Genomic DNA, 19,655 nt, shown 5'->3' on the forward strand with positions numbered 1-19,655 from the left:
AGGCTAATTAATAACAATTTATCAGCGGAAGACGAGTTCATCCATAAATTCATTGAATGAAAACGAAAATTATACGATCAAATATTTCTTTCTTGAAATCATTCAGCCAGATATTTTTTATCTTGATAGTTTGAAATCATTGGGGAAAGCTATTCGTCAAAATTTTCATAACTGAACAAGAGATAAGATGTTTATATATAATAATTAAAGAAAAAATATAGTCAAAAGTTAAAATTAGGGGGAAATAAACTAGCAAGAGATTCTATGAGACCTGAATTGTTGTGAAAAACGTTTTCCCATGAATCAGTTCTTTGAACGTGGCTTCTTTGATTTAATTGAAAATTTTCAATCATAGGTTTTCGAAAAACTTCAATCTAGGAAACAATTTTTTTATGGGACATGCTTTGAGAGTTTTTTTTGCGTAATCATAAGACTCTGTTTCTGGTGGTTTATAGGTAATGGATGGAAAACATTATCCAGAAACCAAAAAAAAACTTAATGAAAGTTTTTAGAAAAGGGATTGCAAGAAGGGTAGAAAAAGGTGTATATTAAAAATATGTCTACCAATGGAACGATCCATTGGATGTAAGAAATAAAACATGTTATTGTTCTCCGCTCAAGAAGACACCTGAAAACGGGACGTGCTGACCTAATGATATTCTCCCATGTGATTCAGATTCGATTTTGTTTATTCAAACAACTCTGAAGCTAGATATCGTTTGGAAATAATTTGTTATTGTTAATACTAGTACTATTATAATGATTTTGATTATTATAGGTCACAACTGGAGTGTGAAAGCGGAAAACTTAGTTTTTGAAAATTAAACATCTCAGAATTCGAAAACATAAAAGCGTCCCATCACAGAGGGGCTGATTTAGTGAGGTAACGTGGCAGCGAACGCTTACTGTTGCGTTTGACTGTCCCACTGTCCAAAGAATCCCCTTTTTGGTACTTTCTTACGATATCTGTGTTTGTCTGACAGACCTAAAAGAGGACCAGTTTTGGTTAACCGACCGCGTGTTTAGTTAGGCATGATATCTCTCCCAATTATTTTTTTGTGTCTTGGAAGAGCTCGAGAAACCCAATGTTTTTGAGTGCCCTCAAAACTTTAAGGTCGCCGAACCAATTGATTGGTTTTTCGTGACTAAAAACATAAGTAAATAAGCACGATAAGAAGAGCAAATTTGAGCTAAGAGAAAAATCAGGCTATTTTTTACCTCCTTGACCAGGGCGTGATTAAGCAAATGCTTTTAATAACATTAGGCCAAATCTATATTTATTTCTGCAGAAGGTTTGAAAAGTTTTTTGATGTTTCCATTTATATAACAAGGGCGAACATAAACTATGATTGATATTAGCAAATATAGTTCAGACAAATATTTGATTTATTTGATGGGAATAAACAAATATTTGAAGGTACTATTTGAGAGTAAAATCTCTTATTGTTCATTCTATTATTAAGATGAGACTTCAACTTCAGAGCTTAATTTGTGCTTACTTTTTGGCGATCATTGGTCATTCAAGTACACGCCAGTTCAACGCCTCATTTCATAATTCACCTCACGGTCAAAATAACAGCTCTGTTAATTTATCATCACCGGCGGTGATTTCGACCATAATTGGAGGCGTTAATAGCATAGACCGACCATTTTATATCCGCATTGTAAACACTGGTAATTACGAGTTCTGCGGTGGATCGATTGTAAATAGTTTTTGGATTATCACAGCTGCTAGTTGTGTTTATGAATATACAGGTAAGTTTCAATTTTTTTTACAGTTTGAGTTGACCAAAATCTCTGTCGTAAAACTTTCTCATAACAACCTCACAACCTCCTCACAACAAAAAAACTTGGCTCTCAGAAGGTTTTCAAGAAAAGGACTTATTTCTTAAAAAAATCTGTAAAATTCGAAAATTTCGTTAAAAAAAGTTGCAAGGCAGGATCGGTTTTTATAATAAAGTTCCACGATGGGAGCGTGTCCTACAAAAACTTCTAAAAATTTAATTGAATAAATTGAAAAAAAAAATGTTTCAAAGTCAGAAACAACTTAAGTTCTCCGCTGTTGACCGGTTTGACAAAAAATGCGTGTCATACAATTTCATACTATGAAAAAAAGCTTATCATAATATTTCATAGACCAAAAAATTAATTTGCAAATAGAATGATAAGCGTTTTTTTCCAAACTATGAAATTTTAAAACAAGCAATATTTGCCACATTTGAGAATTAAATAGCAAGTTATGCCATACTTTTTAGCTTTTAGCTCAGATTTTATCAAAGATTTTTTGAAAATAGCAAAAGCAATTTTTGTCAAATAAAAGAAAAGAAATCTCATTGGCAAATTTCTATATAAATTGCCTCTTCGCTTTACCAAATCAAGTGCATTTTGCTCAATCACTAGCTAAAGTTTCCGAAAGCTGTATCGAAACACGTCCGTATCCATACCGGATTTGGTTTAAAAATTATTGCTTAAATCGCCTATAACTAAATTTCAACCGTTAAACATATGTAAGTCCTGTTTAAACGTTCTGATCTAGTTTCATAAGTTAATGAAACGCGGTCAAAATATTATTGGCAAATTTTAATTATTTGTTTAGTTTTCAGTAGTTTAGTGGGAAAATGTTGCTACCTTAAAAACAAAGTTGCAGGACTTGTGATTCAATTTTGGTTCCCTAAATTTTTCGTCTCCTAAAAATTCATTTGATGTTTTTTATGGATAATCACTTGCCTGAAAAACAATGGCTGGTTAGCTGTAAAAGTAAATATTTACAAACTTTGTGTACAAAGTTTGGAATAGGTTCTTGTAAAATTGGGATCAATTTTGTAAGATTCAACCCAGGCGTCTACTATGAATAGTAACATGTGTGTGACTTTGAAATTGCATTTCATCATTAATGAAGTAACAACAGCTGCCAAAAACAGTTCACACATGATAGTTGCTTCCTTTAATTTTTCTTAAAGATGAGAAAAATTAGGGCCTTCAAATTATCCATGCTTGGTTTTACGGGTAATCAACTATCATCTTTGCACTAAGTTCATAAAAGTTTTATCCTTAGCAAAAGTATAGAGCTTAAACAATATATGAAATTTGTTTTGATAACTTAAGCTTATTTTTTCATCGATTCGGCCATTCTGTAGTTATAACATTGCTAAGATCCACGTTTTCCGCTGTTTTATGAGGAGAATGAAAACTTGGAATACTGGTTTTCTTTGTTCCGACCACTGAAAATGCACTCAAATAAAGGTAAAGTTACCTTAAGTCACCACTCAAGGTAAGTGGTTGTTAAGGAAAAATTTACCTCAATTCTACCTTAAAATTTCTTAAAGTAAAACCTTCACTTTAAAAATAAAGGAAACTTAAGATAAATTCAGATAAACTAACACTTGAGGTGAAACTAACACTTGAGTTTTTAATGTGAAGTTGAAATGAGGTAAAAGATAATAGTTCAGTTGGCTTGAGGTAGTTTTGGTAAGCTTGGGGTGACTGGAGGTAAAATTTAAGTTAGTTCCCCCACAAGCTGTAAGGTAAACTTGAGGTGGGTTAAGGTAGTAGTTGGGGTGGTTTGAGGGAAGGTTAAGGTGAGCACTTTTTGCCTTAACTGCTGAGTTATGTTTTAAGGTAAATTTACGTCAATCTTTTTTAGAATATGGGCAGAAACTTATCGTCCGTTGTGTTTAGTGTCTACTTTTTTATGCAAAGTCTGGTACCACAATTAGATTTGCTCCAGTTTCATATTACATTGAAGAACTTTTAGTCGTGATTCCAACAAAGTTGAAAAAAAAAATCTGAAAACTTTTTTCAGTATTAAAAATAACCGGTTTAATTGGTTCCTGGTCTTCAGTCTGTTTCCTAGCAAGTAGCGTTTCCTAAACAAAACTAGGTTTTTTAAGCTATAAATAATTAGTTTTATCAAAAAAATGTTTGAACGTAAATGTAGCGCTTCCCTGGCACCTAAAAGTGAAAAGTTAAACAAATATATACTGTGTAGAAACATCAAAAACTTTTTAGAATGTTTTTTTTTTGTTTTTTTTTATGTATGTTTCTGTTAAGTAAGGCTAATGCTAGTGTCATAATCGTTCTCTTAGATCATCTCCTCTATCACGCGCAGCAAGGCGGTCAATTGTATAAAAAAACGATATTTGCACAAAAAGGGTCACTACTGTTTCTGTTTTGGGAATATTTTCTTGCATCATTTAACTGGGGTGGTTTTTTATAATTTACTTTTCAGTTTGCTTTTTACTTTATTTTTTGATTTCTGTTCATAGTTTGTCGCCTAATCGAAATCTAGTAATTGAAAATTTGAAAGAAACAAGCTAGAAACTCAGTCAGTTGTGGAGTTTGCTAATGAAGTCGATTAGCTGAGAAATGTTTCAGCTGCTTTTTTTGTCTTGAAATTTGCCCCTTTTCATTATCAAAGGTTTCTTGAGACAAGTAACTCTTATATTGTAGTCTTCAAGAAACTACAGTAAACTCTACTATTGACTGTCAACAGAAAGATGTTATTATCATTTTTTCAATAAAACTCTTTTTTTTTTTGAAATTTTAGAAGATTATTTGCTGGTCGAGACTGGAGATTTCACCCGTGGAGACGACGACACAGAATCCTATCATGTCGAAAAAGTTTTCCTTGCTGACGGGTTAGTTTTGTTTTATGCAAACTGGCGAAATTCAAACGTTTTGTGCAGATAGTTAGAGTTGGTATCCAGGCTTTGCCAAAATTGTCATAGCAGAACTGTATTTTTTAGTCACTGCAGAACATTTTGATTGTTCCTCTCCAATAAAAAATACTGTTTTTTAATGACAATTTAAGCAAAAAAGGATAAGATAATAAACAATTTTTTTTCTAAATGTCTGCAAAAACTATCTGTTTTAGCAGTCAAAAATTAACAGTCAGTCAACAATCGTTCAAAAAAACTTGTCAGTCGAACTCTCGAACTTTTTTTTGTTCAAACTTGGTCGAATTTTTCGGTTGAGCGAAGTCGAAACAAATAGCGGCGGAAATGGAATAAAACGGCGGAATAAAGTGTTAATGAATAGCAAAAACGATAAGAACTTTTCTCACTAAATGCGAGTCATACAGAGCTTTTGTAGATTCAAATTAGAATTTTTAATCCGTTACTTTGACTAAATTTGGTTCCAGTGCTATATTTAACTGCATGTATCTGATATTCTTTGTCCAAAGTGATTGTTATAAAAAATCTCTACAACTTTGCAGTAGAGTTGATTCCTACAGCTTAGCTTTTTTGGCATTTCATATTTTAGGTTTTAAACCTAATGGTCATTTGAACTCAGAAACTTATACGAACTGCCGTTCATATTTGATACATGATGTTGCTAAATGCTAGTTAGGTTGACCTTTTAGTGTGAACATGGGCATCGTTCATGTATGCACGAAGAAACAGATGCAATTGCAACAAAGACAGTCGGTAGCAGTGAGGAGTATCTAAGAAAGTTCGGACCACAACCGGGGCGGATTTGGGGCGGGGGGCGGGGGGTGGGGGCTGACGTTTTTTTCTTCTCAGGGATTTGACCCCTGAAGACCCAAAGGGTCAACCCTTTGGTACTTTTCAAGAAATCCATTTTGGCTGACAGACCCTAAATTTTTTCTAAAAGTGCTTTGGGCTCCAATATATGCTAATTTTGAGTGGGAGCGCGCGCAAAAAAAAGCCGGTTTTTCAGTCAAAAGTTTCCAAAAAGTGCCCAAAAACTGCATTTTAATGTTTTTTTTTCGTCAAAAATTTGATTCCTGAGCAAATCGTCACAAGATGGGTGAAAAAGCTAACCTAAAGCTCTCAGATACCCAGTTTGTAAAATATTTTCTTCTCGTGTCCATGTTTTTTTATAAACAGATGGTAGAGTGTCAATGATCAAATTGGCACAATTTTTGAAAAATCTTACGATGAAAAAAGTCTTCTCAAACCAGCCACCCCACCACTTGTATGCTCCATTATTTAATTGAGTTTCATGTCTCCTTATCGCTGGCCTAAGCGAAAGGCTCTTGCAATTCAGACTTTCAAAGTGTGGCTAAACTTCAACATTCGTCGGATCTTGTTATTATTCCCCCCCCCCCCTTGCAATAGGGGGGAAATAGTTAAAAACGGTACAAAATTGGTATAAGCTTAACTGTTCAGTTCTTTCTCTATAAGGGGGGATTCGTTGCAAGGTACCGTAGGGGGCGCGGGGAAATAGTTAACAAGATCCAAAATTTCAGTCAACAGTTCTGCCGAGATGTTTAATACTTCATTTGGTCTCGGAATATCTCTCGGAAAATCACCGATAAAGCGCAACAGCAAATTTGATATTCAAAAAATTTGTGTTTCTACAAGCACAATTCGAAGGTACCTCTTGAATACTCATTTACTCATGAATACTAGCAAGAAATGAGCAGCAAGAAGTGCCGAGTTGCTCAAACAGAAACCGTGTTCTCGTTAAGAAAGAAAGGTCAGCATATTTGTTGAACTTTTTCAGACGCTAACTCGAATTCTTGCGCATAGTGTGCTCAATAATGGCAGCAACATAAATTCTTTCTTCGTTTCGACCAGTTCCTCAAATTTTTTCAATCCGATTTTAATTTGAGGTTTCTAGATTATTTTCTGCTCAGTTTGAACTAATCTCAAGTCGACTGCATCAAATAACAAATTTTTCAACCAAGTGTTAACATAGTGTCTTGGATATTATTCAATTTGATAACGGTAATAACTGCCTTGTTTGATAACGGTGATATCTCCAGAGCAAAGAGGAAGTTCCAGACGGGCTCTCTCAATGTCGCAGGGGAGTTTTTGACCTGTAAGCTCTGGAAAAAACGGTTTATAAATAAAATCAAATGACTCATAAAGTTCGTCTTAAGCTCTTGTTGGCTCCAATATAAAAATCGTTAAATCAACTTAGCGATGAAATGTGAGCGAATGTTACCTAAAACAGTGTGGATTATGCTCAGAGGCTTCTATGTTTGTTTTTTAGTTTTTTCATTGGATGGTTAAAAGTTAGGAGAACACACATTGCTCTTCCACGATTTTCTAACGTCTTCATGTAATCAGGCTTGCTTTGAAAATCGCTTCTAATAAATCTGTTCTAAGGCTCGGTCCGCTAAAGTTTGTTTCATCTTCATTTTTTTCACTGATTATGAGGTTTTAGATGGTAGGTCAGTAAACCGATGTATCAGCAACCCGAAAAACACAGAGGCCAGATCAGTAAACCAAAAATGAGATTACTTGATCAGTAAACCGAAAATGGTCAAAAAGGCGTTCAGTAAACCAAAATTGTTTTTTTTTCTAAGTAACAACGTTTTAAAAGTAACGTTTTTTAAGTTAAGCTTACCAGCAATTAAGCGCAGCATTGTTGTATGTAAATTTAGTTACGCAGCTAAGAAATTGAAATATTTCAGTAAATCTTAAGAAAAAATTTTTCATTTGATTCCTTGATGCATTTTTTTAAGCTGAGTTTGTTCTCATTTTAACGCAACCGGTTACGCAAATGTTAAGTAACTGTTAAATAATTGTTTCCCATTTTGATTTACTGATATGGTACTTTCCTGATAGGTCGATTTACTGAACGCACACCAAGGTTTTGAATGAAGTCTGAATTTTCAATGAAACTAACTGAGCTCACGGAAAATTGTCGAGTAGTTGTGGAAAAAACTCCGAAATCAAGCTAACCTTTAACCTATCAAATGTACCAAAATTTGGAAAAACTGTTTTTGTTCAAGCTGTAGTTGCAGTTGCACAACATTTATGGGATCTACTAAAGATTCTCTAGCCCTTTAAAGAAATACAGTAAATTAGCACTAAAGCTTGTATTGAGAATTCGAGTTTTGCTGCATTAGGATTGGTCGAAAATTCAACTAACGTTATCTACTTGACAATCTTGCCCTTTCTTGAAAGGGGAGGGAAACTGTTTATTAGATCCCATTTCTGAAGTAAATCAACTACGAAAAATGTAAAAAAGCAAAAAATGGTGAATGCCAGAGACTTCTATAATTTCATTGTTTTTCAGCTGTGTTTTTGAATAGCGCTTAAGTATGCTTGCTCGGAAACTCTTTGATGCTGATAGGTCTGTTGATAGGTCTCAACTCGTAATGATATTTTTTGATTGCAAATTTGTTCAAAATTAAAAGAAAACTTTTAGATCTCTATGACTGTTCCCCCCCCCCCCTTGCAAAAGGGGGGATTCGTTACTAGGTACAAAATTTAAATATGCTCAACAATTGAGTTATTTCGTTAAAGGGGTGGCAATTCGTTACTAGGTACCCTAGGGGAGAGATATAGTTAAACAGATCCCTCCTTCTTTAACATCTACTTTTTGGAAGGGGGCCTAGGAGATTAGACGACCGTAAAGAAATGGAATTTACGGACAATCAGTATTTTCTCAGCAAAAGATAATTTAAGTCTGCAAACAAGTTTCAAGCAATTTGCACGCAAGTTATTGTCTAAATTCCGTTATTTTCTGATCGTCTAATTCCCTGTCGTCTAAGTTCCTAAATGCCTTTGGAAGGCTTGAGACGCGTTTTCGAATAACTTTAGAGTCGATTCTCCAAAAATGAACGTCAAAAAATAGGTTCAAAGGAGAACCCGTTGGACCAGCCAATAGATGTCGAACTCCCGACAACGAACATCCACCCTCCCTAATTTCTCCCCCGATTGAAAACACCCTCTTAAAATACTTCCAATTAAATGTATTGAACAAACAAAATATTTCAGCTTCTCAATGCGTGAGCTAGTGAACAACCTGGCGCTTCTTAAACTGTCCATTCCGATGCCCATTCGGCTGTTCGGACAGTTACCCGTTTGCACGAAAGAGAAGCCACACGGCACACGTCTCGGCTCATGTGGCATGGGAGCAGATGAAATGATGTCAGATCACGGATTCAATTTCCCCTACAGGTAAAGAGAAGGTCACGTAGCAGTATTTAGACAACCGCGTATTCATACTCGTCAGTAAGCAGACAAATACTATATTAACCAATCAAAATCGATACAAGGCAGAAATAAATAGTTAATACTTATTTATTTCGTAAGTTTGATTTCTCATCTCGATTCTGATTGGTTAATGTAGTATTTGTCTGCTTGCTGGCGAGTACGTATACGCGGATGTCTAAATAAGACCGCACTTTGAAGTGGAAGTGGTTAAAAGGGGGGCTATTCTATGGGGTGAAGGACCGAATGCGCAAAAGCTCTCAACCCATCAACGCCTTTCAAACTGTCCAAAAGTTTATGAATACTGAGTTCTGATTAGCTGACGTAATTTTAGCTCATTCGGTCCTTCGCGCATGAGGGATTCCCCCGGTTAAAAATCCATAACATAAAATAGGGGCGTCCCTTTTGCACGCAGAAGCGATTGGGCAAAAGTTCTGTCAGCCAATCAGAATGAATCATTTATAACTTCGAAGGAAATAGAAATAAGCGATAAAATTAGTCAGTTTAGGACAAAGCTAAAGGGTTTTGATTGAATGAGAAATTTCGCGCATTCGATGAGAATAGCCCATATCAAATATTGACATTTATTCTAGGCTTAAGAAACAACGGCTTGAAAGAGTCGCTAAAAAGATTCTATGCAAAAATATAAAATGTGGGAAATTAATTCAAAATGGGGCATCCTTTTCCTTAAAAGCATTTGATATACTTGCTGGGGTTCCCCGAAACAAATTTGAAAAAAAGGAGTAGCGGATCAAGTACTAAATTTATAAAGATTTCATTTTTGAGAACAAGAAGAGAAAAAATTGTCTGTAAACTATCTGTGATCTTCAATATTTGAGCGTCGGTTTTTAGACAGCAAGTTAAAATCATATACGAGGAAAAAATCAAGACAAAATTGAGAAAAAGAAGTAAAAAAATTCCAAAACGAGAAAAAATGAGAAATTGTCCATTTTCAAAAAAAACATGCAAGCTTAAAAAATGGTCTCGAACAATCCGTTTTTGTAAATGAAAATTATTTTCATTTCACTTCCATATATTAGTTCATAGTTTCTATCAACGAAGATTTTTGGGGAAAAAAAACAAAGTTAGAAAAAAAAGAACATATAGAGAATGTTTTTTCACTCGCTTCTACTTTTTTCTGCAGGCTTCAAGAAACTTATTTCACTGAAGTCAAATTTGTCAGTTCTGGTCCATTCAACTTAGACTGGTGTCGCGAAGACAACGTCTGCACAGAACCAGTTTTGGAAGACTCAAGTTCGTGTTTTTACGACGAAGGGAATCCGCTTTACTTATTTCATTGTGAAACGCGAGTTCCTTATTGTCTTTACGGCGTTGGAAGTTACACCCTTCATAAAAGGTCTCTCTTCCAGTTTCCCACCCTTTGCTAAAATTGTAACATAAAGATGTCTAGAAACTGTTCATTCGGCAAATTGCGTGTTAGAGATGTTGTTCAAATCTGTTCACTTGTTCACGCTGACATTTTTTGTTCCGACTTTCAAAGAAAGTGAGAATTACATATGCCTGGGGTGGTTTTTTTGAAATCAGACGGATTTTACAAAAGTTGACAGCGTATGGGTATCGATCCGGAAATTTAGGGATTAGCCAAGCGAGTATTTTTGCACTAAAATCGCTGCTCCAATAATACTTTGATAGTTTTAATACGCACGGTATCTATACGTAGAAAATTATCCGCACTCATAATCGTTCCAAATTGAATTAAGGCCTACTACAGTGCTGATTTAAATGAACAAAATTGGAAATTGGATTAAAATTAGACAAAATAAAGAAGCGAACAAAACTTGCCTAGAAATTCACCAGAGTTAATGTAATGCAAATTTCTTTGCAAAATCCAAAACCAAAAATTTATCTCAAAAAACAATCATTTTTGCTTTTTTTCAGTTAGTCAAGAAATATGCTTTAGCTAACGAGTTAATTAATAAAACATTTATAAATCAAAAAGCGTCTTACACAACCCAACAAATTCCTAGAAAGGTAAAACATCGAAAATTTTGCGTAAAACGTTTGAATTTTGTTTTTACACACAGATTTTGAGTTTTATATAGTAAACAAGACTGCTCGCATCAGAGCGAGGACCTGAATGTTTTAAAGGTTTTAAAGAGCAGTAAAAACACGAAAAAATTAAATGTAATAAAAAAATGAAAATTTTTTTTTTTCTTAAGTTTGAGATTTTTCGTGAAAATCATCCCCCCAAACGCCATATTAAGTACAAAAAGATAGATTTAGCTCATTGTAACAAATCAAAGATGGCAAATACGTTTCTTCCAACTAATTTGGACAGATTTTTAAGACGGATTAAATCTCCGCTTATGCGTTAATAGCTCGAAATATATCGCGCGTTAATTGTCCCAAATTGGCCAAACTGGCAATTTTTAAACCCATAACCTTACAAAATATGATCCCAGGTGAAATTTTTTAAGCTCAGTCAAGCTTTTAAGCTCAGTCAAAAATGGCTTGTTGAAAAGTCGAAAATTGTCTGAAGAAAAAAAACCCACCCCGTGCACAAATATTTCGTTACTTTCGTTACGAAATTCGGAACAAAAAGATCTTTTATGGCTATTAGGCAAAATTATATTCTTTTAAACTGTTTTTTGGATATTTTAACCTTCTAAAAATTTGATGCTCTGTGTAAGAGGCTTCTTGCATTATAAATTTCTTGTCAATTAACTCGTTAGCTTAAATGTTTTTATTGATTAACTAAAAAAAGACAAAATGACCTGTGAAAGAACTTTGCAAACCAACGTTCATCATTTTATTTCTAATAAAATTTTAACTAATTTTTGTTATGTTTACTTTTTTTCTAATCTTAGCCCAATTTGAAAAAAAAAACATTTTAAAGTTTTCAATGTTTTTAGTTTTGTTCGGTTAATATAAATCAGCTCTGTTTAATTGGTCATATGAATTCTACTCAAATGTTAGCGGTTGCATTTATTATTTGCAGATGAAACTTTTATAGTCTATCAAAAAATTCTGATCAAAAACTATTCGAGACCAGTTAAGGGCAGTCGGAACATTCAGGGCTTTGCCCTGATATACAATCAGTCTTGTTTTTGTTTTATAGCATCTAGTAATTTGGGATCCCTTCTTCATCTCCTATGAGCATGCGTGTTATGGTGTAACACGTAGTTTCCTAGGTTAATTATGAAAACCAAATCTATTCGGAGTAACTGAAATAGTCTTTATGCTAATTTTGTAGTAATCAGATTTTGTCGGGAAAATTTTTACAATAAAAAACTCGCAGATGCGAGGGTAAATCAAAAAGAGACGTAATTTGCAGAATCAGACTTCGATGAAAAATGAGGGGGGCTGGAAAAGAGACCTTTACAGGAATCGACAGAGATTGAGATGCAATGGCGGAAGTTTCTTCACGAACGTGCCGCATTTCTACCAGTGGATTGTCAATATTATAAGCCATAACTGACTCATAAAAAAGTGCATATTTAGATCTCGTTTTCGCTATAACTACACCTCCCCCCACCCCCAATGGGACCCAGTAATGATGTTCACCCTTTTAAGGATGAAATCTAACTTGTAACTAAATCTAACTTAAATCTAATTTTGTACCTAAATTCTCTCATCTCTCCTTAAGTAGTGGGGTGGCAGGGGTGTTATAGCAGGGGGCGGGGTGACAGGGTTACATGTTAAATATATAGATCCGTAGTTTTAAAAAGCCGATGAAATTTAAATTGAATTAATTTTAATTCACGCGAGATTGACATTCATCATTGGAAGCTTAATGTTTGATGTGCCGTTTTCTGAAACACCAGTATCATACCACCTTGAAAGCTACTCCTGTCATTGCCATGGTTCATGGTTATTCAAATTAAACTTAAGTAATCTGTGTGAAGTTATGAGTTGTGACTTTACTTTGATGTAGATAGATTGTATTATGACGCTAAAGTCATAACCAGCATGCATGTGATCAGCCTTGTTGTTCCGATTTTCGAAGAAAACGGAATATTTATACTTGGTGTGGTTTTTTATGCAGTCAAATTATGGTGATCGAAATTTTGTGCAAAAATTGGGAGTTTGAAAACTTTCAATTTATCCATTATGCTGAAGCGCTGAGCCTAAAAATTGTTTATGCTCCATTGAAGATATCGACTCACTAAAATCAAATTTAGAAAAACCTTACCTCCAATCATTTTTTGCGAAATTTTGGGAGTTTGAAAATTGCCAACTTATCAATTATTCTGAAGCGTAACGCAAATTATTTATGCGTGGCGAATTATCTCACAGAACAAAATTGTTCCAAATTGTTCCAGGCTTGCTAATCGGTCATATTAATTTCGTACGGCTCAAATTTCCACACTGGATTTTTGATATTGTCCAAAAATGTTAGCTTTTAAATACTTTCTTTTCCAAAAATCTATTCGATATGGATTAGGGGCAGTCGGAAAATTCAGGCTGTGCCATGTGATACAAACAGTCTTGTTTGGCTCATGATTTGTTCTAAAATTTTGTTACTTATTATTGTGATTTTAAATAAAAGCATGATTTTACGCTGTTGTTAAATCTGTATTAGAGGGGACCGATCGTTTAGCACCAGTCACTTAGCATAAAAACTAAAATATGGGGCTTTTAGCATACTTTGATTAACAAGCATTTAGCTGAGGCATTTAGCAGTAAGATTGGGCTGAGCACCGTTATTTCACGCTTTGTCAACAAAATTGCACTCATTTTAAACATATTTAAAGCATATTTTCAATTCAATCTCGATGAATTTCTCAAAAAATCTAAGCGAAAATTGGCGAAAAATCTAATATGCGATCATTTTGATTCGAAAAAATATAAAAAAGGATTAATTCAATATTATAAATGTGTTGGTTGTTATTGGGGATCTAGACTTTCGTTTGATTCACAGAAAAATATCATTATAAATTTGTCTTCAAGCAATAATTATTTACCGCCCCTAGATGAAATAACTGATCGGAATTTTCGAGAAAAACGCAGGAAAAAACTTGAAACCGATCCTAAAAATCTAAAAAGCCTGTATCAAAACAAGTTGCAGGATTTTTCCAACGAATTGCAGAACGAGGACGGAAAAATTTTTTTCTTCCAAGTTACGAAACGTTTCAAGCAATGACCCGAAAACGAATCAAAGTTCTGCCAAATGCTTCAAAGTTTTTCTTGGGTATCAAAATTGTTCTTCTATGCTGTATGACATTCAGCAACAACCGATTCTTACAATATCATGAAAATAAATTTTCTTGCTCATTATCAAAAAATTGACTTGCTTAAGGAACTTTTAAAACGGCTTCGTCTAATTTTCACCAAATTAAAACCATAATTGGGTCATCGAAAGAATGGAAAGTTCCAGTTGTTTTGGCCCTACTTGGCAAAAAACTGAAGAAAATTACCAAAACTTTTCTGCAATTTTGCGCCAAAAATTGAAGAAGTTTCGGGAATTTCTTTCTTGCTCGAAAACATTATCACAGACTACGAGACTGGTGTCATACCAACTATTCGAAAAACTATTTTTGTCTCGCAACATTCTGGTTGCTGGTTCTAATACTCTCTGTGCGTTTCGAAAATTTTTTAATTTGTCGTTGTTGCTACCTGCCGAACTCACTATGATGCTAGTAACTTGTCAAGGAGGAATTTAAGTATTTGGGGAAATTTTTTTTGACTATCTTTGGAGTTTTTGGATTTTGCGACCAATTCCAATCGCAATGTGGAGCGTTTTCGATCGACCTGTTGACATTAGACCTACAAGTTTTGCAAAAGATAAGAACGAGGCTGGAAAAAACAGCAGGTACTTTCAGGTGAACATTTTGGAAAGTTTTGAGAAAATTATCGCGTGAGGAAATGCAGTTTCCTCTACATATAGGACGTGTGAGTTGAGCGGAATGCCCGCCTTTGAAAAAACAAAATTTTCGAAACATGGATTGGAAACTTTGAGGCTTAAGAGTTTATTTTATGGCAGAAACGTATCAAAGTTCAAGTTTTGGGACGGTATAGCCTTAAATTGTCAAAAAAACTCTAGGAAAAACTCGTTTTAATGGACTCATTTCTGTTCAGCTTGTTACTTCCGTTGAATACTGTTAATATGCATTCATAAAATTCAAAAAATTGCGATTTTGAGCCTTTTAATCCAAAATAATATTGGACATTTTAATAGATTGGTCAATTTTAAGTCTGCTAAAATCCCTTGCACCTGTATTAGAACAGCGCGTAAGCAAACATATGTATAGACACTGCTATCAATCGCCTAGTTTGAGTGGGTTGCTAGACAACATCGCGTTGGCTTCAAAGAGAACACCAGCCAACCGGGTGGGTGTGATTCTAAAAAACTGACCTGGAATACTTATAATCGCAAATGAAGCTAAGTCGATTGTGTAACTTAACGATATAAACAATCTATTGACTGCAAGTTAGGAAGAAAACAGTGAAAGCCTAGAAGCAGTAAGTGAATAGGGTAAAACCACAAAAAGAAACATGTGTAGGTTTTCTGCTAAAAAAAAGAAAGGCTGATTGTGAACAAAGAAAATTCGCGCCATTTAAAAACATGAAGAAAACGGAAAATTATGTTGCTTTAAGGCCATTGATTGGTTCGATACGCCAGTTTACGCAAATTATACCAAACTTATCGAGGAATATAGAACATTTTGCTAATTGATACATCAACACACAAAATTCAAATGAGGGTAAGAGCATCACGAAAAAGCGTTTTATGTGACAAAACGTAACGTGCGAGAGTTCAGTCAAAATCACTTCTGCAGTCGGAAAATTCAGGGCTGTGCCATGTGATACGAACAGTCTTGTTTGGCTCATGATTTGTTCTAAAATTTCAATATTTATTGTTGTGATTTTAAATAAAAGCATAATTTTACGCTGTTTTAGTTGAAATTCAAGCGAGTAAAGCAGTGAGCATGCTTACTATAAAATTCAATGTATCAAACTTTATATCAATCATAAACTCAAAATAAATTGGTTTCGAATGGTGCAAGGAAAAGTTTTTCGTTGCTTGTTCACAGTTGTCATCCTGTGTTTTTATCTTCAAACATCTCATATTCTTCGAAATAATATGCTGTTGTTAAATCTATTTTACGCTGTTGTTAAAATATGATTTTACGCTGCTGTTAAATCTGTATCAGAGGGGACCGATCGTTTAGCAGACCAATCACTTAGCATAAAAACTAAAAAAAATGGGGCTTTTAGCATACTTTGATTTACAAGCATTTAGCTGAGGCATTTAGCAGTAAGACAAGATTGGGTTGAGTATCGTTATTTTACGCTTTGTCAACAAAATTGCACTCATTTTAAAGATATTTAAATCATATTTTCAGTTCAATCTCAATGAATTTCTCAAAAAATCTAAGCAAAAATTGGTGGAAAACCTAATATGCGATAATTTTGATTCGGAAAAATAGAAAAAAGGATTTATTCAATATTATAAATGTGTTGCAGTCGTTGGGGATATAGACTTTCGTTTGATTAACAGAAAAATATCATTATAAATTTGTCTCCTAGCAATATTTATTTACCGCCCCGTAGATGAAATAACTGATCGGAATTTTCACGAAAAACGCAGAAAAAACTTGAAACCGATCCTAAAAGTCTAAAAAGCCTGTATCAAAACAACTTGCAGAATTTTTCCAACGAATTGCAGAACGAGGATGAAAAAATTGTTTTTTCTCCCAAGTTACGAAAATTTCCAAGATATGACCCGAAAACAAATCAAAGTTCTGCCAAATGCTTTCAAAGTTTTTCTCGGGTATCAAAATTGTTCTTCTATGCTGTGTGACATTTAGCAAAAACCGATTCTGAAACAATATCATGAAAATAAATTTTCTTGCTCGTTATCAAAAAATTGACTTGCTTAAGAAACTTTTAAAACGGCTTCGCCTCAATTTGACCAAATTAAAACCATAATTGGGTCATCGAAAGAATGGAAAGTTCCAGTTGTTTTGACCCTACTTGGCCAAAAACTGAAGAAAATTACCAAAATTTTTCTGAAATTTAGCGCCAAAAACTGAAGAAGTTTCGGGAATTTCTTTCTTGCTCGAAAGCATTATCCCACACTACGAGACTCCAACTATTCGAAAAAAAAATTTTGTCTCGCCACATTCTGGTTGCTGGTTCTAATACTCTCTGTGCGTTTCGAAATTTTTTTATTTTGTCGTTCTTGCCACCTGGCGAACTAACTATGATGCTAGTAACTTGTCAAGGAGGAATTTAAGTATTTGGGGAAATTTTTTTTGACTATCCTTGGAGTGTTTGGATTTTGCGACCAATTCCAATGGCAATGTGACACGTTTTCGATCGACCTCTTGACATTAGACCTACGAAATTTTGCAAAAGATAAGAACGAGGCTGGAAAAAACAGCAGGTACTTTTAGGTGAACATTTTGGTAAGTTTTGAGAAAATTATCGCGTGAGGAAATGCAGTTTCTTCTACATATAGGACGTGTGAGTTGAGCGGAATGCCCGCCTTTGAAAAAACAAAATTTTCGAAACGTGGATTGAAAACTTTGAGGCTTAAGAGTTTATTTCATGGCAGAAACGTATCAAAGTTCAAGTTTTGGGACGGTATAGCCTTAAATTGTCAAAAAAACTCCAGGAAAAACTCGTTTTAATGGACTCATTTCTGTTCAGCTTGTTACTTCCGTTGAATACTGTTAATATGCATTCATAAAATTCAAAAAATTGCGATTTTCAGCCTTTTAATCCGAAATAATATTGGACATTTTAATAGATTGGTCAATTTTAAGTCTGCTAAAAAACCGGTCTGCTAAAGAACCCGTCAGCTAAAATCCCTTGCACCTGTATTAGAACAGCGCGTAAACAAACTTATGTATAGACACTGCTATCAATCGCCTAGTTTGAGTGGGTTGCTAGACAACATCGCGTTGGCTTCAAAGAGAACACCAGCCAACCGGGTGGGTGTGATTCTAAAAAACTGACCTGGAATACTTATAATCGCAAATGAAGCTAAGTCGATTGTGTAACTTAACGATATAAACAATCTATTGACTGCAAGTTAGGAAGAAAACAGTGAAAGCCTAGAAGCAGTAAGTGAATAGGGTAAAACCACAAAAAGAAACATGTGTAGGTTTTCTTCTAAATAAACAGAAAGGTTGGCCGTGAACAAAGAAAATTCGAGCCGTTTAAAAACATGAAGAAAACCGAAATGTTGTTTTAAGGCCATTGATTGGTTCGATACACCAGTTTACGCAAATTATACCAAATTCAGCGAGGAATAGAGAACCTTTTGCAAATTGATACAGCAACGCATAAAATTCAAATGAGGGTAAGAGCATCACGAAAAAGCGTTTTATGTGATGAAATGTACCGAGCGAGAGCTCAGTCAAAATGACTTCTATGACTCGGGTAAATTGTGATGCATCGCGAGTTGATTTGGGAGCAATCTTTGAGCAAATATGGAGAAAACTGGATCACAAAATCGGATGCAACAGTTTTTGAACGAGACGAAAAAGAAAAACAGTCATTGAGTTGTAGTAATTGGCAGTGGTAAGAGCAATAACGGACTAAAAAAGTACTAGTTGAGATCTTCAAAAAATAGTAAAGAATCATGATTGGTTGTTGTCTTTGTTTTAGCAGAAAACTCAAAAACAATCCAGAAGCAAAGAGTGATATAAGTTTACTTTGATTTGACAACGAAACCAAACACATTACGGAAAAATTATAGTCATACTCATCTAGTAACCCGGTTAAAAATTAACACCCCGTTATCGCCCCGGGTGAAAGGAGCAAGCGGGGTGCATATGTAAAAAAAACTAACCTTATTTGTACAAAAGTTATGAGCAGTGTTTAATTTTGCTGGAGGAAGAATGTAGTGAAGTTATGATTAATGACCTACCTTTGATGCAGATAGTTATTTTTATAACGCTTAAGTTGTAACCGACATGTGTATGGTCAGCCTTGCTCGACTATTGATTCAGTATGAAAATTGTATGCTTAGCATTTTTCCATACATTTGATGCAGGCAATTGTATGATAAGCTTTTTCGGTGTGGGAAAATTTAAAATAAGCATTTTCGGTTTAAGGATGTCAAACCGGGGTCACATTACCTTTCCAGGCCTTTTCGTTGGTTTTAATCGGTTTTTTTTATAAGACCGCTCAAAAACCGCTCAAAAACCGCTCAAAAACCGCTCAAATCTTGCTTGAAAAACCGTTCAAAAATCACCGCAAGAAATGAGCGGTTTTTTCAGCAAGATATGAGCGGTTTGAGCGGTTTTTCCAAAAAAACCTCCCAAACCGCTCAAACCGCTCAAATCTTGCTGAAAAACCGCTCAAACCGCTCATATTTTGAGCGGTTTTTGAGCGGGATCTCGACCCGGGTACTGTTATGGTTCTTTTTTAGTGTTCAAGTTTTATGCTTTGGTTAACATGTTGATTTTGGAGTTCAAGTTTTATTTTAGACTTTTTCTTTTCAAAAACGTGTCCAGAGTTGGAACCGGGCTCGGGATTTTTACAGGCCGGGCTGGGCTCGGGCTTCATTTTTAGGATCACTAACCGGGCCTGGCCGGGCCGGGCCCGGACCCGAACCTGACTTTCAAAAGAGTTCACACCTTTCACTTTTCACTTCACGCCTTTTGAAACTTCATTTCACAATTGCTGGGGATTCCGTTGAGGCAAAAATCAGCCAACTCGAACTACTAAGATCAGCTGCAGCCAATGGATTTATTGCTCCGATCATAAAAATGGGGAGGAGCTCTATATTCGGGTGTGTTTTAGCTTTTTTTTTGTTTTTCACACAAA

At 34.8% G+C, this 19,655-nt stretch overlaps 1 protein-coding gene across 1 annotated transcript; it reads left to right on the plus strand.

Annotated features, from left to right (window-relative positions):
* The first annotated feature begins 1,451 nt into the window (after nt 1–1,451).
* Nucleotides 1,452–13,029, plus strand: LOC134844642 (chymotrypsinogen B-like). Its single transcript, XM_063861432.1, has 5 exons — nt 1,452–1,755; nt 4,547–4,637; nt 8,697–8,879; nt 10,057–10,269; nt 12,258–13,029. Exons 1-5 carry the CDS (start codon nt 1,464–1,466, stop codon nt 12,349–12,351), a joined length of 873 nt encoding a protein of 290 aa, XP_063717502.1. The 5' UTR covers nt 1,452–1,463; the 3' UTR covers nt 12,352–13,029.
* The last annotated feature ends 6,626 nt before the right edge of the window (nt 13,030–19,655 follow it).

Source organism: Symsagittifera roscoffensis, chromosome 4 (genome assembly GCF_963678635.1).
Source record: "Symsagittifera roscoffensis chromosome 4, txSymRosc1.1, whole genome shotgun sequence".
NCBI lineage: Eukaryota > Metazoa > Xenacoelomorpha > Acoela > Convolutidae > Symsagittifera > Symsagittifera roscoffensis.

Excerpts from the sequence above, each read along its gene's own strand:
- LOC134844642 (XM_063861432.1), top strand. The coding sequence starts at position 1,464 with ATGAGACTTCAACTTCAGAGCTTAATTTGTGCTTACTTTTTGGCGATC. Across the intron at positions 4,638-8,696 it reads AAAGTTTTCCTTGCTGACGG|CTTCTCAATGCGTGAGCTAG; the intron begins GTTAGTTTTGTT and ends AAAATATTTCAG. Across the intron at positions 8,880-10,056 it reads GGATTCAATTTCCCCTACAG|GCTTCAAGAAACTTATTTCA; the intron begins GTAAAGAGAAGG and ends TTTTTTCTGCAG.